Genomic DNA, 25461 nt, shown 5'->3' on the forward strand with positions numbered 1-25461 from the left:
TGGTTACCGGGGGAGAGAGAGACAGAGAGAGAGAACGCACTAAGAACTGCAAAATGGTCCGTTTGAGACTCATAGCGAGTCTCTTCTGGAGTGTGGAAAAGGAAATCTTTCAGATTCAGAACAATCATACTTCCCATTGCAACTCGAGGTGCATCCTGCCTCCGAAGTAATGCGTATCCTGTGGTCCTGTGGCTGGGGACTGACTATATGGTGCTCTTTCGCTTCCGGGACCTTGTGCTCGATCGAACACAGGTCATGGCCTGCGACTGGGGGGGAATCAAGACTTCACCCTCGGAAGATTCAGTGCTTGTAAAGGAGTTGATGCATCTCCCAGTTAGGTTCTGTTTGTGGAGCACATCTGCTTTCCATCCTTCCTCTGCGTGTTCTCTGAGGTTTAATGTCAGCGAGCTGAAATAGTTTCCAATTATCTGCACATTTCTAAAGTGCCAACAGCTTTCGCCAGCCGTTGGGTTTCTTCAAGCGCTTGTTTACCAGGCACTCAATACTTGTGGCAGGACTGTGTCAAACCTCCGGATAATACACCTAGAAACTACAAAAATGCATGCTGAGTCTAGACAGGCTGCTTGTGATTTAATAGAGACTATGGGAAACTTTGCAAGGGCTTAAGTCTTCCAGTGTAGTTTCCTGAGGTATAGTGTTTCTGGGCAGGATTGATTATTTTGTCACTTTTTTTTCTTCTCGCAGCTCCAGCTTCAGAGACATTAAAAGCTTCCTTCATTGGAGAAAGTGAATCGTGATACAATGTGTGTGTATGTGGGGTGGGGGGGGGAGAGCGGGGGGCACAAGCGCTCTCGCACGTTACCCAGTGTGAGGGGCGCTATATAAGTGCAACTTGTTGTACTGCACTGGCACAGTTTGAAGCCCAGGCTTAATTGACATTTATAATAATAATAATTTGGTCACTCAATCCACCACTGTTTATGGGACACTGCTGTGTGCAATTGGCTGCCACGTTTCACCCATAACATCTACAGTCACTACACTTTACAGTATATTCTCTGAAGTGCTTTGAGACGTCTCGAAGACACGAGAAGGCTCTACATCAAATGCAACGATTATGATTTATTTTTATTATTTAACTTTGTAAACCGTATTTGACTGTTTGACAGAAGTATATGTGGCAACAAAGTTCCCCGTCTCGGGGTGGGTGGGGAGGTGTTGATGGGCACAGCCTGCTCTGGAGTCTCTCAGATCCTATGGGACTTGGTTAGGTCTGTCTGGAGCTTGGTTAGAGCACTATGTTCTGTCGATTGTAGAGCTGAGCTGAGTGTAGCTGGAGTTGGATGCACAGGACCTAAGCCTCAAGTGGTGTAGAGTGTAAATGTCAACCCCACAGAGCAGAGTTCTAAAGCCAGCTCCAATCAATCATCAGCCATTAGGGATCTCAGTGCGGTTATTGCTGCACTAAATGTAATTGGAATCTCCATGGAAGAAAAATGCCTCTTCCTGGACCCTCCTGCATCGAAGGCCTCACTATCCCCGAGATCTGAGAGCTCTCATTAGCTGACAAGCCCTGAGAATTAGGAACCATCACTCGAATAAAAAGATACAAAGTCCAGCTGGGCCTTGCGCTAAATCAGGAACAGAGATTATTGGCAGATGTGGGAATTCATAGGACCCCAGGGTCCGCTTGCGGTCCTTAAATGGGAAAGACCCCTAAACTCTCTCATACGCAACATGTGTGGAGGCCATGGGGGGCGGTTGGGTGTTTTTAGGAGAGCTTTAAACTCGTCTTTGAAACCCTGCCAACCTTGACTGATAGAGAGGCAATGTGTTAGATTGGGAAGGTTATAACAGGCTGTGCCCACATGCGGGTTTCCGCGATCGCTGCTCTATAGATGATCTGACGAGGCATGTGTTTGGGATGAATGGCTTGCCCAATTTGCTGCCCACCTGACTTTGGGTGGTGTGGGAGCCGGGTGGATCAGCCATGTGCCCGAGCCCAGCATAAATTAACTAAGGGATATTTGGCTTCAAACTGATAGACAGGGGCAGCCCAGTTGGTGTATTGGATAGAACTACAGCTTGAAGACTACAATAGCTGGTTCGAAAGCCCAATCAGCGCATGAGTTTGCTGGTCTCGGCCGGGGCTGAATGGGAAGGTTATCTTCTTACCCACAAAGCAGCCCTGTCTGGCCCAGCACCAGGAGATTACACTGGGCAAGTCCTGGACACAGGTCCTCCCTCAGGCATGGACAGAGACGTTAAGGATTAGCTAATACTGTATAATCCTAACAACCTGAGTGATCTAATGTTATTTCTCTCTCTATTTCAGGTGAAGCTCTGGAGCAAGTACAAAGTGACCAATATCCCCTCATTGATATTCATAGAAGGCAGCACAGGGAAGATCATCAGCCGAAATGGGCAGCTAATCATCAGGGATGATCCTGATGGTAAGACCTCCTTTCGCTTCAAGCCGCTGTGTATTCACAACAAATTGTAGTGACGAGAGAGAGCGGTTTCTCACATAACGCGTTTTATTTGAACAGGGTCTGAGTTTCCGTGGGGGCCCAAGTCCTTCGGGGAGGTCATGGCAGGTTCCCTGAGCAAGAACAACGGTCAGACGGTGGACAGCAGTGCTCTGGAGGGGTCTTATGTAGGAGTCTACTTCTCTGCACATTGGGTAAGGAACAGGTCTCGGCTGACCGCTCTCTCTTTAGTGTTATGGAATTGGTGAGCAAGTCGACCATGAGATTGTTGGGCCAGCTGCAAGGACAGTATCGCAAGGGAAGAGTGTTATGTGAATGCAAGTTGGTGCGTGCGTGTTTGTGTGTACGTGTGAGCAAACAATCCAGACTGACAATCCATAGCTATAGTACGCTTCCTGCCTCTGTTGGTGCCAGCCTGGGTGACCTTTGCCGTCTGTGGGGGGGAAAATGGTAATTTAGCCGATCAAGCTTCAGTCTGAACAAAACTGACTTTGAACATTTTGTTACTACATTAACCCGCGGCAAATTTCAGCGGTTTTCCTTTTCCTATTGGGGTAATTCTCTTAACTCAAAGATTGCAGGGGGCGCAGACATGACATCTTTATTTCCACATGCAGAGGCTTGTATTCGGATATCAAACAAGTGGTATCTGTCAGTCCTTTGGGAGTTTTTTTTTCAAAGATAATCATATTGCACAAAACCATTTCTGACACTTGCAAGTACAGGGGTGACAGAGAACAGCTGTTGGCTGCATTAATTTTTTCTGTTCCAGTGCCCTCCTTGCCGAAGCCTCACCCGCGTTTTAGTGGAGACGTATCGAAAAATCAAAGAGTCTGGGCAGAAGTTTGAGATTGTTTTCGTCAGCGCTGACAGGTATCTCAAAAAGATCCTTCCTATTGAGGCATTGTTTTAAAGGAATGTACTTTATCCCTCCCTTTTAAGTGTTGACTGATGTGGAGAGGCAGGGATCTATGGTGCAACTGTATGCCAGTTGATATTCACATCCAGGCTCTTGCTTCTAGGTTGCAAAGAGAAGAAAAAAAGCCTTTTTTTAAAAAAAAATCAGCTTCAAAGATTTTCCAACTAAGGACCCGAGACAGCGCATCAGAGGCCTTGTGGCTGGTGTCTGCTCTTGAAATGATGTCCTACATCTGTCGACCTTGCATGCCTCCCACGTTGGGTTTAACCCATAATTCCGTCAGGTTTACTGTTTGCTGCTTGCACGCACTGGTCAGTGATGGCAGAAATTAGCTCCAGCTCGTCACTGGGGGGGAGGTAAGCAGAGTCTCCTTGGAGCTGAACTGACTCCAAGGTGACATTCCTGGCAACAGAATGTCGGAATCCAGCCAGCCCTCCGTGGCGGTCTCTCGTCCGGTTCCTGAGCCAGGTACGTCCGCAATATTCCGGGGCACTGCTGATGACAGCACAGCCAGCCTGGCTTATCAGCAGGACCCTGAAAGGCTGACGAGTCACTCGGGGCAAGGAGTCATCCCACTCAGCTCCTGTTAACCCTGCAAAGCCCTAAAGTGTAAGGTAATCCTAGCTGGAGAAGCAGCGGGAAAGCTTGTCAGATAACAATATCAATGGCAAGCTATGCAGTTTTAGCTGGTTGGACTCCAGCAGTACCCCAAAACACATTCTTGCCAACCTGCGCCTAATACTTTCCGAAATTAGGTAAGCAGGATATGCCCCTCCAGGGAGAGAGGGCATTCCATTCCAACAATCTATCTCTGGGATTTCCATGTGTAGGTGGGATGTATGGAAATTTCAGCTTGGTTTGGATACTCTTTAGCACGGTGATGGGTCTCCGCACGCATTGGACACCCGGCTGACCAAAAAATTATCACTGGAATACTTGGGAGAGAGCTCTGTGTACCAGGATTGTGTGCGAGACTTTGTTGCTGATTTGTTGGCATAAATAGATGTCTGATTTGGGGGAAGGCGCTAGCAGAGCATAAAGTGGGTGCTTCAGCTAATGGAATGTTTTGCTGTCATGTCCTATATCAGTATTCTGCTGCACACACTGGAAGCTTGATTAATAACATACCATCTATGTGGGAGTCAGCTGCCATTAATAGATTAGCAGGGGATCGATGAGGCCTCTTAGAGTTTGGTTTATCCTCAAGCCAGGATGATGATAAAAAATAATAATAATCCTTGCATTTGCTATATTGTGCCTTGTCACAACGTATCAAAGTGTTAGTGAGATATTGCTGTGTGCAAATTGGCAGCTATGTTTGCCTACTATTGCAAAGCCACGACACTTCACAGTGAAAATCCTGTGAAAAGCTTTCAGTGTAACAAGGCGCTACATCAAATCCAAGGATTACTAACCTGGGCCTATTACCTCCTGGAATTCAGTAAACAGGGTGCCCAATCCACTAATATATTCAGTGAAGCGCTTTGAGATGTCTCAACAACGTGATAAGACGCTATATCAAATGCAAGGATTATTATTAATATTTATGTGAGAAGAGGATTTTGAGACCTCTGGGGGAGATGGCCTGTTTGCAGTGAAGTCCATTATTCACATTTTGAAACTCTCTCCCACTCCCCCAAACTGGCTAAAACGTATGTTGGATGGATGGCTGTTTTCTTTCTTTTAAGTTTCTAAGAAAACTGAAGCTGTGGTGGGGGTGAGGGGAATGAGGCCAGAGTTTGATGGGTCATCTGTAACTGGCATCTTACTGAGTAAAACCAAATCCAACTCAATGTTGGGATGGCTTTGGGCCAGAGTTGATGTTTTGGTTCTTCTGGAAGTATTTATAACGATTGACTTAATTAAAAACACAAGCCTTTTCCTGTCTTGGACAGCACTGGGATGGTTTGGCAGCTGGATTGTGACTGATGAATACATTAAATGTCCCATTTCAGCCTGACCTCAATTTTCCTCCAGTGAGTGAAGTGGAGAGCTAAGATAATAATTCTTCATGTTTTTTTTTGCAAGACTCTCTCACCAGGAGAACTGAATGTGGGTTTAGTGGCTTGTGAAGGGGTGAGGGAGGACACGCAATGAACATTGACTGTCACTTAATCTACTGTTGGTGGAGCTACGTTGTCATTGATGGGTTTATATGGTGCAGTCGCACACTGTTTCCCATATTCTTTGACCACCGTGTGTTGCGTTTGTGGAGGAACAGCGCTTTTTCTGGCAGCTGAGTTATGAATGATGGTGTTGGGCATGGTGGGGGGAGAGGTGGGGTATTGATGAGGTGTGAGGGTGGGGGGAAAGAGGGTATGAAACGGGAGCTCATCGCTATGCACCAATGCTTTGGGCTTGGTAATCTCAATCGCTCTGCATGCTACTTGCAGGGCCAAAGTCTATCACTTTGTGATCAGTGGGTGTTGCCAGTGAATTGCTAAACTCGTTAAGTCCAGGGGGAGCAGTGTTAATTTCAAACCCTGGCAACATTCAGTGGTTGAGGTCCCTGAGGGAGCCACACGTCTCCATCTTGCACCAATCTTCTTCTCAAACGCATTGCTTGTGATTTTATTTCAAAAAGAGGGACTGCGGGCCAGTACATTTCTTTCGTCAGCAGCAATGTTCTCCCTTTTTAAAGTCTGGATACTTCGCTCTTGTTTTCAGGTCAGAAGATTCCTTTAAGCAGTATTTCAGTGAGATGCCCTGGGTAGCTGTACCATACACTGATGAAGCCAGAAGGTCACGGGTCAACCGGCTTTATGGCATACAAGGTATTTATTAACAGCCGACCTGTTGTGTGTGTGTGTATTTTTAAATGTCACTCTTGCTCAGTTGTTAGCACTCTCCCCTTGTGAGTCAAAATGTTGTGGGTTCAAGCCTCGCTTCAGGAATTTGAACTCCGTCTACGTTGACACTCCAATGCTGCTTATACTTTGGAGGAGATGTTAACCTGAGGCTCTCAATCTACCTGTTCAAGTGGACATTAAAGATCCCATGCCACTATTTGAAAAGAGAAGGTAGTTTCTCCCGGTGTCCTGAACAACAATCCCCCAGATAGAAATGAGTAATTCACTTCATGACTGTTTGATGGACATTGCTGTGTTGAAATTGGCTGCTGCGATCACCTACCAAATACACAATCACTACGATTACAGTAAATCCCGTAAAGCAGTTTGAGACGTCTTGATGAGGAGATAAGGTGCTTGTATCAAATGCAAAAATCATTATAAAGGTCAGTGTATTTTTGCTTAACTCAACAATTTTGTTTCTCTCTGACAAAAGATAATTTCATAGGACGTATTCTTTGCCGACTTAGTTTGAAAGCCGTGTTGGAAACTCTGAAGTTCAGATACTAATATCCTTTGTGTAAACCAAAGAAAGGATTAGGGGGTTTGCACTGGGGCCAAGAATACAGTGGTTTGCTTCTGTCTGCCGTCATTTTTAATTAGTCACTGGCTGCTGAGTGAGGAGTGCTGTAGGGTCTGCATTGTTTTTCCATTGTGTATCAGTAGAGCCACAACAACAACAACTTGATTATCTACAGCGCCCTTCAGTACAACTTGTGTTTATATAGCATCCTCACATAGGATAGCATCTCGTTGGGTAATGTCTTAGATAATAATAATAATAATAATAAAATAATCCTTGCCTTTGATACAGATTGCTTTACAGAGACTGAGTGGGACGCTGGGCAAGGGAGGAGGGAGAGGTGACTGTACGTGTGGTTGAAGAGGTCGTTTTTTATGGGATTTAAAGACTGATCGAGAGGTGGGGTGAGACTGGGGGGGGCAAGATGGAGGGGCAGAGGAAAGGAGTTCCACAGGTTAGGAGTCAAGTTGGTTTGGACAGGTGAGGATGCCCAGCAGTTCACCGATAGGAGGGAATGAGTAGAAGATTGGGATAGGACAGAGATGAGGAGCATAGAGATCGGTATGATACTTATCCAGTGAGCGGATCTGAACACTACAAAGCAGTCTTGTTACTTCTTCACTTCAAATAAATAATAAAGGGGGATGTGGGGGAGTGAGCAGGAGCCTGGGGTCGTGTAAAGAGCGTTCGTGTAGAGAAAATCAACAGCGTAGACGTTGGTGTGCCAAATGGTCTGTGAGATTGTACGAAATGTCACAGGACGTCGCCCGAGTACTTTCTGCCCATTTCATAAGAATAACAGCTTGCATTTATACAGTGCTCCTCACATCCCTGAGCCCTTAATAGCATTGTGTCGCAACTCCGAGCTGGAAAGAGACAAACAATTAGTCCAATGCTCTCTGTAGTATAGAAGAATTGTACATTGTTCCTAGTTTGAAGCCTGAGGGGTGATGTAAAATCATTGCCTTTTAAAAATCTGAAGCAGCAGGATTAAAGATTGAAAACCAAGCCAGAAGTATTCCCTCTTTGTAATCCCCCTCGCTGCGTGAGTGAGATCAACTGAGTAGAAATCTGATTTTTAGGCCACGTGCCCACGTTAAATGCAATTAAAAATGTGTCGGCTAGCGTGTTATTAATTGACCGGTTGGAATTCGCTCATTCATGGCACCTGAGCCATGGGGAATAAACTGTTGGCAATATAACGCCATCTGTGTCAAGACTGTCATTTGAGGTCTGCTTTATTGGACTATTAAACCCTAAATGACTTGGTGCCACCGGCTGGGCATTGCCTTCTGTCAGTCACCGTACAATGATCTCATCCAATCCATTGGAGGAAATGTTAAGCAACAACAATAACAACAACAAATTACATTTGTATAGCTCCTTTCACCTTCCAAAGCGCTGGACATCCGCACCTGAGCTGGTGGTTGGGATCAGGAGGGATGGAGGGCGGGGAGGGGTAGGAGGGTGGGTAGGGGTAGGAGGGTGCCCGATGGCACAGTCGAAGTCTGGGGTCTTGACACGGAGAGGAGGAATTCCCTCTCTCACCCACCCATCCCCCCTCCACAGGAAAGCGGCTGGTGTGTCAGCCTGGATGCCCTGGAACACCTTTCCAACGTGAAGGGCGCTAATACAAGTGTAATTTGTTGCTGTTGCTGTTGTCCCTGTCGAGAGGACCTCGGAGCGCAGTGTGAGGCTTCCTTAGTTGCGTGAAAACCAAACTCAGTGATGGAAATTCCTTGCAGCTGAGAAACATAATTGAAACATGGGCTTGTAATGCAGTGCAGCCCCTGTGAGAACGCGCTTCATTACAGTTTGTAATGGGGCGAGGACACTGCGTATGCAGGCGTCTTGGTTCCGTACGAAACAATGGCTGGCTTCCATGTCATCGGGTTGCTGGCAACATCAATTCCTGTGGGATACGCATGTCTGGAGCGATGTGGAATCAAAAAGTTGGCCATTGAGCTCAAGAAATGGCCCCAGCTGTGGGCGTAAGTGCAGTGCATCCATCTATTGTGGCCTTGTTATGAAGTGGGTGGGGATATAGTGGGTCCAAACCACTGCGTTATGATGAGGCAGTGGTTGATAAATCAGTAACTATTCGAAAAGTGAAGGGAATTTCACCTAGTTTCCTGGCCACCAAAGATAATTGGTTGTGCGCTTCACTTCACGGCTGTTTTTCAGGACATTGGTGTCACATTCACCAAGGAAATACAGTGGCTACACTTTATGGTTCATCCTGTGAAGCGCTTTGAGGTGCCCTATTGACATGAGAGGTGCTGTCTGAAATGCACGGATTATCATAAAGTACTCTTAATCCCCCATTTCAGAGATGCCGGTCTCAACTGTGCAAACTGCTCCGAGCAGCAGCAGTGCTGTTCATTGTGGAGCCAGGGGGAAACTGCTCCTTCCGCTCAGCTTTCCAGCACCGGAGACCGGGAGTGGGTCAACCACCGTCCCGGCTACGGGAGGCGCTCAGACCAGGAGCACCGGAACAGGAGCGGAGGAATTGGGATTTCGGAAATAAACTGACTGTCCGAACAAGAAGGGGGGATGGTTTTAGCAGTTCAGTTCCCACTTCCTGTTCCAGTGTAAACCAAAAGACTTGGCAGTGGTCACATCCCAAGTTAAACAGTACCTCCCTAACGGAGCAGTACTCATTGACTGGAAAAGACCCTCGAAATATATTGCTTCTAGAAAATCAAAATGCAAGTTGTTAGTCCACTGGACTATTGATAATTACTTCTCTGACCGTGCTTGTAGTCATCTTTCCCCGCTCAGCCTTCCTGCAGTGGTTTGAGATGTCCTCTCGACGTGGAAGGCGCTGTATAATTAATGATTAATAATCCTTACATTTGGTATAGAGCCTTTCACTTCAGGAGGACGTCTCGAAGCACTTCAAAGGATACACTGTAAAGTGTAGTGACTGTGTAATCTGTAGGCGAAACAAATTGTTTATTCCAGTCAGTCTACTGGACGATTGTGTACTGGATTGAGCTAAATGACGATTCTTACCATTCTACGTCTGTTTTTTTCTTATCTCTTCAGTCCTATTGTCTTGGTGGGTGGTTGGGTGGGGTGGGGAGAGATCGAGCCAGCAACCCTTGCTTCAGTAACAGACTCCAGCATGCTACTATCTCTCACTAGACTGCGGCTGATGGCTTGCTGAAACATTAGCAGCTATTGGCACGTCCATTTGTAAATATTTATCTTACCAAATGGTTGGAAGCTGGGGAGGGTTGTAGTTCGATCTCATTCCAAGTTTACTGTGGTTAGTACTCCATCATGTGCGAGTTTTTTTATATATACGTTAGGATCAGGATGTGTGGTGAGAGGAGCTCAGTCCTACAGAACATTGCAGGTTGTGGCTGCCCAATAATTGGCTTAGGCGTGAAATTAGTGGCTGGTTGTTCATCAAAACAACATGGGGGAGGGGAGAGTTTTTGTTCATTTGGAGGGGAGGGTGAGACAACAGCAACAACTTGATTTATATAGTTCCCCTCCCTCAGGGTAGTGTCCCAGGGGGGTGGAGTTCATTCAATGTGCTTTACATCCCCTCGGTCCATCCCGGGTTATGGTTGGTTGTCTCAGCCTTCTAAATCCACTGCCTCCTCTGCTTTGTTATCTCTCCCCACACACAACGCTCCAGTCATGGGTGACAGCCGTGTGAGAAACACGCATACATACACGACTGGGGAGGACCACTGCGGTCTTTCCTGGCCAGTCACGAGCGAAGTAAGAATTAAAACAAACAACTGACGCCCGCAGAGTGTCTCTCCGTCTCCCTAAATCGATGCCTTTGCCAAGATGCTGTATAATTCCCTCTTTAATTTGCTGTCACAATCTGCCTCCATCGCCTCCCTCCCAACGCCAAGCTGTTGCTAATGTAATATGTTGACAGGGATGTGAACACAAGTGCTCCAGCTGGGTTTGCACCAGTCAGTGTGCGAGTTCCTGTGATTTATAATCTGTTCCTCTAGCTTACAGGGGTAAGAGCACTAAAGGGTTTGGCAGAGAATGGGATTCGGGAAGACATGTAATCAACGCTCTGAAGCGCTCTGAGACGATCTCCTTTATGAAGAGCTTTGTATAAATGCTAGCCATTGAAACGTCTGATAATAAATAATAATAATAATCCTTGCATTCGATATAGCGCTTTTCATGTCGGGAGGACGTCCCAAAGCGCTTCACAGAACACACTGTAAAGTGAATTGACTGTATATTTGTGGGCGAACGCGGCAGACAATTGCGCACAGCAATGTCCCACAAACAGTCGTAGATTGAAAATGACCAATTTATTATTGTTTTTGGTTTTGGAGGGATTATGATTAGGCTCTGTGTGGAGTAAGGAAACTTGCCCAAGGTTTCGCCCTCTGCCTGGAATTGAACTCAGGTCTCTCACTTGCAAAGCGAATGCTCTAACCACTGAGCTACAGGACTCCACAAAAGTGCCTTGAGTCTCTTGAAGATGTAATAAGGTGCTATAAACAAATGCAAGGATTATTATTACGATCTAATACACTGGCTCAACCCGCCTAACATGCCTCCTCCTCTTGTTCCTATTACCTATAATAATAAATAATAATAATAATCCTTGCATTTAATATAGCACTTTTCACGTCTTCTAGACATCGCAAAGCACTTATTATCCTATATATCCCGAGGTGCTGTTCACTTTCTTCTCTACCGCTATCTACTCTGGTCCTGTCCTCACCAGATATCCACACTCGTTCTCTTAACAGCAGAGGTCTCTAGGTAATGTCCAAAAGGGGACAATGTGTATATATTTTTTTCCCCATTGGTTTCTCCCTCCAAGCCAAGAACTGGCCCCAAGGCAAAGCCAGAGGCAGTGACCTTAGTTAACCCGGCGCAGATGACCGCTGCAATCTGGAAACCTTATGATCTCTATGAATTTACCACATCGGCCTTTGTGTTCGCCAGCTGAGCCATCATGGGAGCTGCAGCATATAATTATTCCAGCTGTTCCCCCCACCCCCACCCCACATGCACACACACACATACACACACACAAAATGCAGAATACAATAATCATTGAACTGCCATTTACAGAAAGGAAGTGGGAAATCTTATTTATCCCCCAAATAAATCCGGATGGCCTGAGGTTCACTGGCTGCTGTTTTCAGTGGGTTGGAGTGGACCTTTACTAACAGCTCTTGCATTTGTAGCAGGCGTAGTAATACGTTTATTCCGAAGGCTCTTTGTTAGTGTTAAATCGTACAAATTGTACCGTCATAAATATCATTCTTTGCCCCAGGATGGAGACTGGTATAAACAGGGCTCTCTCTCTCTTTCCCTTTCCTCCTGTCTCTAGTCAAGCTACTCACTTTGAGATGACAGTCAGTGTGTGTTTAAATGCTACAGACTAAACAAATCACATTAGCCACCCTGTGAGTATCAGCAATGCAGAGATAGCGAACACAACTGGTTACAGCTGGACAATGCTGAGCCCGGTCTTCTTCACAGTATTTTATTATTGGGGGAGATGGGGAGGGCCCTGGGCTTCCTAGTCAAAGCACATTGTATTCTGCACTCAGTCCCCAATTTATTTTAATTACACACTAGTTCAGTTGTGGAAGGCTTTGAATAAAAAACATTGTTTTAAAGATGTCATTAAGTGACATTAAGGTGACGTTCCGCCCACAAAATATACAGTCAATTCACTTTACAACGTATTCTGTGAAGCGATTTGAGACGTCTCGAAGACGTTATAAGGCGCTGTATCAAATGCAAGGATTATTATTATTGTTATTGGTTTAAAGTGACTTGCGATTTGAGAAACGGTGGGGTGCAGATTTGTTTTCCTCTCTTGTCTTGATTTATATTCAATGTGTAAGCAATCTCTTAGTTTAGCCCCCAGTTACCGAGGGAATGTCATCATCCCATCGCACCATCTCAGATCAGTCGTTCGGGCAGACATTAAAGATCCCAACGGCACTATTCGAAAAGAGAAGAGAGTTTCTCCAGGTGTCCTGGCCAACAGTTTATCTTCTCTTTCTCTTCCCCCCCCACCCCAAAAAAATATATAAATGTGGTGATTCACTTAATGGCTATTTGTGGGACATAACTGTGTGTAAATTTGCTCAAAATCAATTTGCGCACATCAGTGTCCCACAGAGAGCCTTCAAGTGAATGACCAATTTTGATCTGGGGAATTGTCGGCCCGGGCATTGGGAGACGCTTCCTTCTCTTTTCGAGCGGTGCCATGGGATGGATCTTTAAGGTCTATCTGAACAAAGACAGGACCTCAGTTTAACGTCTTATCTGAAGGATGGCACCACCGACAATCCTGCACCTGGTCTGTGAGCACCAAGTCCCCCCAATGTCCAAGCCTAGCTTGGTGCTGTTCTTTAGCTGTTGGCTCGAGTGGGTTTCCTGGGCAGTAAGGGCCTGGGCAGGTGGAGATGAACTCTTTAGAAGCCTTTAAAACCAGAGCTGTGAATCTAAAAATTACCAGTGTTTGCCGACACTTGGGAAGTGGAATCCACTGAATCAATACGCCCTTCAATCCTGTTTCTGTCCAATTGTTTAGTTAGCAGCATCACTTAGCCAAGAATAATAAATTCTGATTGGATCAGTCACAAGCCATCTTTGTTAGTGTGAAGGTTTGGTAATTCATAGAGAGAGAAAAAAACATGTCCATCTTTCTTTTACACTGAGAAGCCGCGGGTCGCTGGGCATGTTTAGACTGACTCCCTGGAAGGATTAAGCTACATGGGATACATTGCTTCACTAGGGAGCTAGAGGCTAACTACAGAGCACAATGAAATCTTTCTACAGTTTAATGTTCATTCACTCGCTAATGCTCCGGCTTTTATTTTTCTTGTAAGTTAATTTCTTATTTTCTTGACCTTATTTTTGAAGTCAACTTTCCTCGCTTTTAAAATAATACAACGTTATATATTGTAACTGAAGAACAGGCTTAGGATCTCCTCCCTGCTGTTTACACACTCAAAGCCCATATTCAGATAGCAACAGGCTTTTTTTTTTTTGCCTTGCCACACACGTTGCCTGTACTGTCAGGAGCAGTGCAATTAAAGGAGTCCATTCGCTTGATAAAGACATAAGTAACTCCGCTGTTCAATCTCAAACGAGGAATTGCCTTGATTAGTATAGAATGATATCAGCCCAGTCACAGGCCTTTCAGCCCAACGAGTCGGTGCCACTGTTTATACCCCACACTAGCCTCTGCCCCTCTGCTTTCCCCTCTCCCTTTTCCTGTCTGCCGGTTAAACAGCCTGCAGCACTATTCGAAAAAGGGAAGGCAGTTTCTCCTGGTGTCCCAGCCAACAATCCCCCCCCCAAATAAAATTAGGCATTCCCTGCACGGAGGTTTGTGGGACATCGCTGTGCACAAATCGGCTGCTGCAATTGCCGACAAAATACAGTCACTGCACTTCACGGTAAATCCTGTGAAGAGCTTTGAGTCGTCCTCCTGATGTGAAGGGTGCTGCATCGCATGTAAGAATTCACATTTTTATTAATATTGTTGTTGACCACTGGGAAACTCCGGTTAAGAGAAATCCCCAGCCACATAGATATGAAGCTATTTTTATATTTCTCCCCTTTCCCCTATTTTGGCTCTGCAAAGGCAAGGATCCATCCTGAGACTCGAGTCGCTGGGTTACACTGGTCCCTGGAGAGTTGTGGGTGACTGTATGAAAACTATGTGATACTCACTCGATTTTCGTTCTTTGGCTGTTTGTGGGACGCTGCTGTGCGTAATTGGCTGCCGGGTTTCGCCCACAAACCATACAGTCAATTCACTTTACAGTGCATCCCCTGTGGCACTTTAGTGTGCTTTCTCCAATTCCCTTTTACCTCCCTCGCCCCAACCCCACCACCCGCCCCATTCTCCTCCCCGGGCACCTGTTTGACAGGTCATTCTCTTGCAGAATCACATTTGGACGACTATAATGAGGTGCCTGTATATACCCAGCAGAAACTCATTGATAAGATCAGCAAACGTGGCTACACTAGTGGGAGGTTTCTCTCACTGTACAGTCTAATGTTGAGATGCCAGAATCAGCCAAAAACAGCTGATCGTATTCGCAAGTGGATTGACTAACGGGGCTGACCGTCCAGATGACTTTCCAATGTACGTGCTTGCTTTCACGTGCATATCTGTTCCTCTTGATAGCAATGATGTTATAATAATAATCCCTGCATTTGATACAGCGCCTCATCACGTCTTTGAGACGTCTCAAAGCGCTTCACGGAATATACTGTAAAGTGAATTGACTATATTTTGCTGGTGAAACGCGGCAGCTAATTGCACACGGCAGCGACCCACAAACAGTCGTGGATTGAGTGACCAAATTATTATTGTTTTTGAAGGAATTATTACTCCCAGAAAAGCAATCCGCCAATCAACTAACAACCGGGTACCTACTTACTGCTAGGTAGACAGAGGCGTGTAGAGTAAGGAAATAAGTGTTTATGACCCCTGGAAAAGCGATCTGCTAATCGACTAACAACAGGGTTTCTATTTAAAGCTATGTAAACAGAGGTGCGTGGAGTAAGGCAACTTGCCTAAAGTTTTGCCCTGCCCGGGGCCAACCCTATATCCATCACACTGAGAATTCCATAGATGTTTGTTGGAATTCCACTCATTCCTGTATCCGGTGCCGGCACTGCAAGGTAACCACTCCCTCTGGCCCACGCAAACATAATATAATCCTTGTATTCTTGTGCATTTAATATAGTGGCTCATCACATCGTTGAGAATTTTCAAAATGCTTGACAGGGTGTTAGTGTGAAGTGCAGTGAGGAATATAGTCATCACCCACAAATAACCAAGACGCTATCCTGTGCGAAGGTCGCTACATGAAAGCAACGTGTTAATGCTGGTGCTGTTGCCGTCATCATCGTTGTTGTTGTTCTTGTGCACAATGAGCCTATGGCAATGGCACTGCATCACACTATGGAGGTATCAGGCAGCTTCTCGTGTTTTTACTCTTTATGTCTCTCTCTCTCTCTCTAATGTTCTTGCCTCCACAGCCCAAAGTTTCAGTCATCTGCAATTTCCAATTGCTGTATTCAGGGAGCAATTGACAGACGTCTTGAGTCCGAAATCCCCTTTATTCTCAGCCTCCTAGACCATTTTGGCTTAAAGTTTAAAATCGAGCAAAATTGGAGAACACACTTAAATTGAACTCGGAATCTAATTTTCTGCAGGTCTCTTGCTTTACTTATCTAATTCCGGAGAGAATTCCAGTGGTTTGCGGTTCCCCCAGTGGGTGCGCTCACGGACTGGTGGGGGAGGGGGAATAACTGCTGGAGAATAACCAGCTTAAACTGTACAGTTTGCCTGTTGTTGGAAACATGGCACAGAATGGAAGTGAATCAGTGAGCTCTGGTGCAAGTTGTGAAAGTCTTGTTCCGTGCACTTGCTTTGTGCAATCATCCAGCTGATGGAAGTGTAACATACACTTAGAGGAGAGACAAATTCCCTGACACTAAATACAGTAAAACCTGCAATAGTCTGATCTTTATAAATTGTATAATCGCCCGAGTCATACATCTGTCCAAGGTCCCGTTTATGAGTCTATATTCTATGCAAGTTTGACATTACTCGAACTTTGCAGAAGTCATATTAAGTGTAAGGTCCCAACTGATACGACTCATGTGATGTTTACTGTATCCCTTTCTTTTTCTTGTAGGCATTCCAACGCTTATTATCCTAGATCAGGAGGGGAAGATAATTACTCGCCAGGGAAGACCAGCGGTGCTGAATGACATTGATTGTATAGAATTTCCGTGGCATCCCAAGCCTGTGTTAGAACTTATAGAATCCAACGCCATGCAGCTCAATGAAGGGCCCTGTCTCGTTCTCTTTGTGGGTATGTGCTGCTGTTTTTCACCCATCTCCTCATTCTCAAACGTAGGAGTAGCAACCACAGCTCTTGTATTTATAATGTTCTCATCGTTAGCTGTTGCATCCCATCCCACGGGGTACCAATCCACAGCAGACAGGACCCAGAAGTAGCACTGCTGAACTGCCTCAATGGGAAACAAAGCGCTCTACCAGTTTATAATCATCCCTCTATCGCAGTTACAGTTATACAGCACAGATCCCTGGCCCTGTTAATTTATTTGTTTTACCAGGCATAGAACTGTGCTGCCTGAGGGAGGAATTGGTCCCAGCTCAGAAGCAACAGTTCCCATTATTTCTGTTTTCACAAAAAGCTTCACTTGGTTCCTTTGAGTAGCAATGCCCCCAGGCTACCCGTAGTACAACCAGCACAAGCAAGGGGCCAAGCAAGGAATGGGAGGGGAGGGGGGCTCGAAGTAGGTTTTTAGTTGGGATTTAAAGACTGATTTGATATTGAGTGTGATTTAGAGACCAAGAAGGAGTGAGACAGACTGGTAGAGGGGGGTATTTCCAGAGATTGGAGGTGTGGTTATTACAGTGGAGGCAGATGCAGGTTATGCTCCGTGGGGGAAGGATGGGCCCTGATGTTGCATTGCTTGCTTACGACCCCGCTCGCCGGAGCCACTGACCTGACGGTGTGGAACCTCAGTTGCCTCTTATACTTCCTTTTTTTTAATATATATATATAAAAAAATGTTTTTCCCCCACAAGATTCTGAAGAGGAAGAACTAGAACCAGCCAAACAATTGATACAGCCAATAGCGGAGAAGATTCTATCAGAACACAAAGCGAAAGATGAGGACCCACCATTACTGTTCTTCGTGGCCGGCGAGGTGAGTCCTCAGCTTCTGACCCCGAGCTCCGCCCACAACACTGACCTCCCTCCCTCCCCCTCTCTCTCCTCCCACACTCCCTTCCTCACTACTCTCTCTCTCTCCCTCACTCCTTTCTCCTTCTCTCTTCCCATTTCTACCATTGTTACTCATCCGATGGCCGGTAAAGAAAACCAGAGACGAGGGTTTGTTCAGCCTCTGGTCTGGCTGAATGTGTACACCGAGTGCTGGAGCCAGTCAAAAGCCGTGTTAGAAACCTCTTGCAGCACGTTAGCTAACGTGAACCCATCTGTCACTTGAATACTTGGCACTGCACATCCCAACAACTCTCAGCGCCCCTGGGCATTACTTTAACTAATACCTTCCATACTGGCAGCGTTCCGCTGGAGTCTCTCTTATATTGGCCTTCCTCCTGCACTGCAGGCACTCCAGGGCTTTTTGCTTTAAATGTTTGCCAAATATAAAGACTGAGAGGAAAGATCTAATCCTCTCCAGACTCTTCTGCCCTCCCCCACCCATCCTCCCTTTCTGCTCTCTGCTCAAACCGTTAGGGTACAGTTCCTAAACTTCCTAAAGCACCCGCTCTCTGGAGCTCCACCCTGGAGTCCCTCTGACTCACATCTACCCAACACACTTTTACAGCCCGCCTCGAGACTTGCCTCTTCGACCGTGCTTTTGTTCAGTATTTCTCTGTTCTTTCCCCCGCCCGCCCCTCTTCATTCAGTGACCTTGCTATCTTAAAACCTGTGCTGCTGGGTCGATAGAGCGTGTGTGGGCAGCAGGCGATGACAGGATCCAGCTCCACAGAATGATTCCGGTGCTCAGGGTTAGAACAGCCTGCCAACTCTCACCATTTTAGTCCAGACATAATGGACGGCCATTCCCCCCACACACTCATACACACTCATTCACACACACACACACACTCACTCACACACACTCTCCTCTACGTTTTAAAGGCTGGAACGTTTATCCACCATTCTTTATATTAATCTGAACATTTGATGTGTAACTCAGGATTAGGTCAGCGATGACTGCAGCTTCTTTGGGGGCGGGATGGGGGGGTGGTGAGAAAATCCAATCCATGTTCTTAGTAGCTGTGATATCTCTCTCCCCCCATCTCCCCCTCCTAGGAGCCTTTCACCAGAATTGGGGACAAAGTAACTGGTGCATGTCAGGGAAGGGGGAGGGGTTTGGGGGTGAACACAAACCATGCACAGTGATATTTTATTTAAATTCTCTGCGTTCCCAGGTTTACAGATGATGGCGGAGTGGGGAGGGAGGGAGGGAGGGAACTAACCACGTCTACACCATCTTCCTGGGATCTGCACTCAACACCACTGCCCTGGCCTGAATTCCAGTAGTTCCTGTGCTAATTGGGGTTATTATTTCCACCCTGTGATTTTAACACTGAAGGCAAAACAACACGGCCACTTTAAAGAGCCGGCCAGCATCCTGAACACGGCAGTCCCTGCAGTCTGCCAATTGACTATCATTAAAGTTAATTCACTGTTTTTAAAACCTATTTAGCCCAAGTGTTTAAACGTGAAGCAGCTCAGTTAGTCTAGAGTATTAGCAAAGTTTGATTGAAGCCTGTGAATTTTCCCCAGACGTCACAGCCTGAGATCAGGTTGGATCAGTCGCTCTTTACCACGCCATCATTACTGACTTTTGAACAGTACGTGATAATAATAATCATTGGTTTGATACAGCGTCTTTCACGTCAGGATGACGGCTCAGAGCAAACGTTCACAGGATCTTACTGTAAACTGAAGCTATCGTGCACTTTGTAGGCAGGAGTCTGAGAGGTAAATGTTCCAGGAGTTTGCTTCCCGACTTCCTTTCCCACTATCCAGCAATGCTCTAAGCATGCTGATTGTGACAGTGTGCGTAGAGACGTACGTTGGTGAATCCAAAACCAGGGAGGCATAAATATAAACTAGCTGGCGGCAGATTTCATAGGGAGTTTAAGAGGAACTTCTTCACGCAGAGGGACGTGAACTGGTGGAACTCTGCAGGAAGCTGAGGTTGAAGCATAATGCATCATTATATTTAATGCAACAAGAGGCAGGAGGGAATAGAGGAGTATAAGAGGGTTGGAGGTTTATGTGGAGTATAAACAACAGCACAGATTAAGTTGGCCTATTCCATGCTGTATCATTCCTCATTAACTTTAAAAATAAGACGCCACCATCGACCCGGATCATTGCAAATCTAATCTAAAGCATCAGATTCCTGAGGACTAAAACCATTTGTAATTGTGCCGCATTCCTGACCCGAACATAACCTAGAAATACAAGACTTTGAAGCAAACGTATGCTGTTCCTCAGCTTTGACCGGCTTTCCAGACTCTACACTGAATGCAGTCAGCCCGCTGCCAAACGCCCGGGGGCAGCAGGTGACAAAGCGATCGCTCCATTGACTCCCTGTCACAGAACAGATCGACTTTAGGATCCTCACACTTGTCTGCAAATCCCTTCACATCGAGGCACCACCTTACCTCTCCGAGCTGCTTAAACCCCCCCCCCACCCCCCATTTAGCCCCGCTCGGGTGGCTCTGGCCTCCTGCTTGATCCTGGTCCCATTCTCTCCACCATCATTCAGCCACTACGCCCCGAAACTTTGGAATTTTCTCCCTCAATCCCTCCCTCTTACCCCTCCGCTCTTTCCCCATTTTCAGACCGTGTTTACTGTCCACGGTTCGGTGTCAAGCTCCGCCGCTGTTAAGCACTCCGAGATGCTAACCCTCATGAAGGGCGTTATATGAATGCAAGTTGTTGTTCTCTGAGGCCCTTTCTACCTTTGTGGTTCTGTTTCCATTCAAAAGTCAGCCACTGAGTGTTGGTCGGTGTGGTGTGTGTGGGTGCGGGGTAGGGTGGGTGGTTGGGCTGTAACTCTGCCTTGGGTTTATTAAAGGTCTGGTCCAGACATGACCTTGCTGAGCCAATCATTGTGTGTGTTAGCAGCGTGCAGTAGAGGTGTCTCTTCATAACGTGTCTTCACTTAACGTATTTTATTCAAATCCATAGATTTCTGCTCTCTCTCTTTCTCTCGCACTGCATCAAATACAATGATTTAGCAATTATTGAAGCTCGAGAGAAAGCAAACCAGTGCAGAGAAGAGCGAGAGAAGTTGTTCAGTGGAGGAGTACAGGGATAGATGAAGGTTGAACTGAGATCTGACGTGTAGCTAATGTGGTTGTGCTGCTCATGTGATGTGACTGCAATCTTAAAGGGAAGGAAATCCTGAGGCCAAGAGCAGTCCAGCATCTCGGCCACATCTCACAATCCCATTACAGCCAGAGGACATTCACAGCGTGTACAGGATTTGACGACCAGCACTCGCTGAGCTCCAGGGGAGGGAGGGAAGGAGGGAGGAAGCGAAAGGAGTGAGAGGGAGGGAGGGAGAGAGGGAAGCTGAAACGGTTTCTGAATTTCCTTTAAATCCCAAGATTGTTGAAGTACTGCCATTGGCTTTTCTCTTAAAAAAAAATTTCAAAAGAAAATTTTTGTCCAGCTGTTCGTAATTTTCATCTTGTTGAGTTTGTAAGTGCTCAGTAATCTGGTTCAATGCTGGGTCTTTAATTCACATGATTGGCAGGACTAGGTGGGCGGGGGAGGGGGCTGTGGGCAGTCAGCACTCACAGTCGTTGCCAATTGAGCAGGTGGTTTTCGGAGCAATACACTGGGCAGGGTAAACTGGGGGTGAGGGTGTGTGTAACAAACACTGCGCGGATCCCATTGCAGAACACTAATAATATAGGAGTTCATACATTTGCACCTTATCACTTTGTCAAAACACCTTAAGAGCATTCACTGTGGTCCTGTGTATGTTGTCGGCAGCCAATTTGCACGTAGCATTACCCCGTAAACAGCCGGGAAATGAAGGAGAGTATTTTTTTTACCTGTGGGATTGTTGGCCGGGACACCGGAAGAGAGAAACTCTGTTCTCTTTTCGAATAGTACTGCGGGATCTTTAACAGCCCCCTGACTAGGCAGACAGGACCTCAAAACACTTCACAGGGTTTGCTGGAAAATTCAGTGACCATGCACATACATAAACACAGTATCTCACAACCACCATAACTAATTGTTTCTGGGAAATTCTTGTCCAGTCGAGTGGCTGTTACGGTAGAGTTGACTGGAGGTTTATAAGTAGATAGGCAAGTCCTGAGGAAGTGTATTACAGGCTTATGGGGTAAAAGCAAGAGATTGGGGTTAGAAACAATGGCTTTGTGAAACACTGACCTTAATACAATGGGTCAAACAGATGTCTGTTTTGAGTTCAATTCAGTTTCGAGAAACTACTTTGCATCCTAGTCCCAGCTAAACTGGTGTCGTCTCTGCAGGGAATCCAAAATGGCTTTCACCCGGAATTAGGCTTCCTCTTACTCATGCACATTCACTGTATTAGGCTGACGTTAGCCAGCTTCACAGGCACAGAACCCTGGGGCTCTCGGATTGAGGTAAACACATGGAAGGGATGGAGGAAATGAGCAACAAGTATGATGGATATAGCTAGAGACAGGTACTCCGGGCCCTGCTGTACTAAACACCTCTTGAACCACTGCTAATTGGTGATTAGCAACAACCTTTCGCTCCAGTTGAAAAGGCAAGGTCTGTTTTTTATGTGGCGTTCCGGCTTTATTCTTCACTTTACAAGTGGCTGTGCTTCCTGGCGGTGTGGATTTCTGAGGAGGAGGTGAATGGATATGTTTAAGACCACTGTAAATCTCTTCGGGAATAAAACCGGGTTTCCCCTTGAGTGAACCTCGGGGTGCTGAGGTGATGGATGACTGTGTTAGTGGAACATTTTGCTGGCTTTCACCTGATGGAGTGGTCAGGTCTAAGGAGAATGCAGAGGGTCTTTTCTTGGGTCTTCACGTTTTCCTGGCAAGTAACCTTAACCTGAGTTGCCCTTAATGTGCCTCTTGCTTTTCCTTCCATTACTGATTTCCATTGTCCCACTCCCTTCATTGCACAGAACTGCTGCAAACTCTTACGCCTCCCAGTGGCCAGTTTCGGAACAGCGTTTGGTGAGGACCTGGGAGCGGGGTGTGTGGCTTTGGCTCAGTGCTGGTGACCAAGGAAACCCCATGAGAGGAAAGGAGAAAGTAACTTCAATTGAACCATTTTAAAACTCTGTAAATAAATGCACAAGAAAGCCTCTTTGGAAGTCTTATCGGTTGAGAGCTCTATATGAACTATCACCCACAAAATGTACAGTCAATTCACGTTACAGTAATAATCCCTGAAGCGCTTTGAGATCTAGACAACTTTAACCATGACTTTAATCTCTTGCATCTCGGGTCACTGACGTCCTGTCCTGTCCCTTGCTCTTTCAGGACGACATGACAGAATCGTTACGGGATTTCACGAACCTGCCCGAGTCTGCGCCGTTACTTACCATTCTGGACATATCGAGGCGAGCCAAGTACGTGAAAGACGTAGAGGAGATCACACCGGCCATCGTGGAAGAGTTCGTAAAAGCTTTCCTGAAGGAAAAGCTAAAGCCGGAGCCTATCTGAAGACAGAAATATTTATAACCGCGTCCTGATGCTCAATCCAGACTTCTATTTAAAAAAAATACACAAAAAAAAGTCTTTCCTCTAAGTGTTGAATTTCTATGTGTTCTAACATTACCTGGTCTTAACCACGTGCGGGTAGGAGGCTGCCGGGAATTGTTTGGTCCCGGCCGGTCAGGACGTGGGATTGTCCTGCGACAACAGAATCCAGTCGGTGACTAGACGTTGGTTCTGAATCCGAGCGTCAGCCTGTTCCGTGTCTCCAAAGAAACCATTGGCATTTTGCTCCTGCCTTGTCCCTACCTTCTTCTACACAAGGGTCCTCACCACAGCCCAACCCTCTGCTGTTTTTGGTAACACTCATAGTACCAAGGCTTAATTCCAACACGCTTATCAAAGAATTGTTTGGAGTTCCTCTATTGGCTTTCCCTTCAGTTGGTTCCTATAGGTGATTTTAAGCTAACACTTTTTTTCTATTGCCCTTTTTGGGGAACTGGATCCTGTCTATAGTGCTTTAAGTTATTGCAAGTTAAGACTAATAAACATGGCAGTAGTAGCACAGAAACAGTGATTTCTTTTCTGTTTTTTTCTCTCTCTGCCGTGTAGCCCTGCTCGTTCCACTGGCTTCTGCTGTGAGTGGCCACATCTGGTTTCACATTGTTTGGTGTTGTTTAGTTTTTTTATTATTAATAATAATGATAATTCTTGCATTGAATTCATCATCTTTCACGTTGGGAGTAAGTCTCTGAGCGCTTCATACGATATACTGTATAAAGTGTAGTGACTGTGTATTTTGTGAGCATCAATTTGCCACAGCAACGTCCCACAAACAACTGTGAAGTGAATGGATTTTATCTGGGGGGATCGTTGGTGGAAGGTACAATTATTTTTGAATAGATGTAGCTGCCTAAGCAGTGCACGTCAGATTATATTTTTGGGTCAACCAGGTGCCCGATACACACAGAAACCCATCACCGCGTTTTCAGATTGTGTGAAGCTCATTGAGCCAGTTTCCCAACGTGAAAGCTGCTATATAAATGTAAATTAATGTTAAAGAGAATGCTAACCAAACCAAGTTCAACATGTGCATGCCACCTATCCTGGAAATTTCCCTGTGACCTTAATTACAGGAGTAATTCTCTGTGGTTAAGACATTGCATCAAATGCAAGTGGCACGATTTCTGGGCGGTGTTCAGGTAGCTGATGACAACTGGGGCAGGATTGATGTTCATCTCAGTGTCTCTGAGCAAGGGACTGAGTCAGGATTTCAACTGCTGATCACTGTCCGATAACTCTATTAGAAATGTGCAGATGTATGGACGAGAAATGGATCAAGCTTGGCTCTGACAAACTCTTGTCACCTCTCGCTGACCAGAGTCACACACGAAGAATGGCCTTTGGGTGATATACCAGATGGTGTGAGACTGTACTCGAGCAAACCAGCTCGTTCGTGCCTTTGAAAGAGGAAGAGTGAACGAAGGCAGATTACGGTTTTGAAATTTGACCAACGTTGCGATTACAAAATGACTGTGTTTGGTCGAGTGAAGAAGTGACGGACGGTGAGGTGTATGTTTAAAAGACCAAGTATTGAGTTAACATTGAGGCTGGGAGATGAGTGATGAAGCCACAAGACTTGACATCAATGAGTGACCCCCCCCCCGCAGGCTGAAATGGAATGGTTTTACTGAGACTTTTACTGTGATAAGCAGATGGTGGTGTTGCTTCTGGAAGTGGGGGAATTGATGACGAGAGTGAAGAGCTCTGATTCAGCCTCCCGCTCGCTTTGAGATCGGGACGTGAAAAAAACGACAAGCGATATTATCGGTGCCGTCCTTCACCAATGTGAACAATAGCCAGTGAGCGAGCCAGAGCACTTTGCCAACCACTGATGCCTTCATTGGAGCAAAGGCACTTGATTGTGGTTTTGGGAAGCCACCTGCTGAGCCAGTTACCGAGTCAGCCGTGGATTCTCACCTGCGCTGGGTGTCCGCTGGTTGGTGTAATGTTTCAGTTACTAATTGAGAAGGAGTTTCTGCCAGTGACTTAATTGGTGGGTTAACGCACTGAGCCGTACAGGTTCCGATAGTCTAAGCCGTTTGATATCTGCTATCCTGAGTTGGTGAATGGTTTAGTGTATTGCTGGTGAGTGAGCCAGGGACAGGATAAATCAGCCTCATCTCCTGATTCTGAGGGCTCTCCAGGGAAAGGAGCTGGACACTGCCTCACACATGCTGGCTGAGAACAGAACTGGTTTGGAGGTTATCCTTCCTCTTTCTCCCCCTGCCTCTCCCCATGCGTCCCCCACACCCTGATGAAACAGCCTGTCACAGCTGCCTAAACTCACATGTGAAGTGTGGTCAAAAGGTGCAATAACAATGCTGATCACTTGAGAGGAGGATAAGAAAACTGGAGGGAAATGTCAGCAACAGAAAAGATCCAGTGTGTTCAGATTGCCTGCCAATATAGTAAAC

General features: G+C 46.1%; 1 protein-coding gene across 1 annotated transcript; it reads left to right on the plus strand.

Moving 5' to 3' along the window:
• Window positions 1-2296: 2296 nt before the first annotated feature.
• Window positions 2297-23555, plus strand: nxn (nucleoredoxin). The gene is made up of 7 exons (XM_007900683.2): window positions 2297-2414; window positions 2511-2644; window positions 3223-3323; window positions 6037-6143; window positions 16422-16601; window positions 17345-17466; window positions 22811-23555. The coding sequence occupies exons 2-7, from the start codon at window positions 2552-2554 to the stop codon at window positions 22991-22993; spliced, it is 786 nt and encodes a 261-aa protein (XP_007898874.2). The 5' UTR covers window positions 2297-2414; window positions 2511-2551; the 3' UTR covers window positions 22994-23555.
• Window positions 23556-25461: the final 1906 nt, after the last annotated feature.

Source organism: Callorhinchus milii, unplaced genomic scaffold, assembly GCF_018977255.1.
Source record: "Callorhinchus milii isolate IMCB2004 unplaced genomic scaffold, IMCB_Cmil_1.0 Scaffold10, whole genome shotgun sequence".
Taxonomy (NCBI): Eukaryota; Metazoa; Chordata; class Chondrichthyes; order Chimaeriformes; family Callorhinchidae; genus Callorhinchus; species Callorhinchus milii.

Excerpts from the sequence above, each read along its gene's own strand:
- nxn (XM_007900683.2), top strand. The coding sequence starts at position 2,552 with ATGGCAGGTTCCCTGAGCAAGAACAACGGTCAGACGGTGGACAGCAGT. Across the intron at positions 3,324-6,036 it reads GTTTTCGTCAGCGCTGACAG|GTCAGAAGATTCCTTTAAGC; the intron begins GTATCTCAAAAA and ends TCTTGTTTTCAG. Across the intron at positions 17,467-22,810 it reads TGTTCTTCGTGGCCGGCGAG|GACGACATGACAGAATCGTT; the intron begins GTGAGTCCTCAG and ends TTGCTCTTTCAG.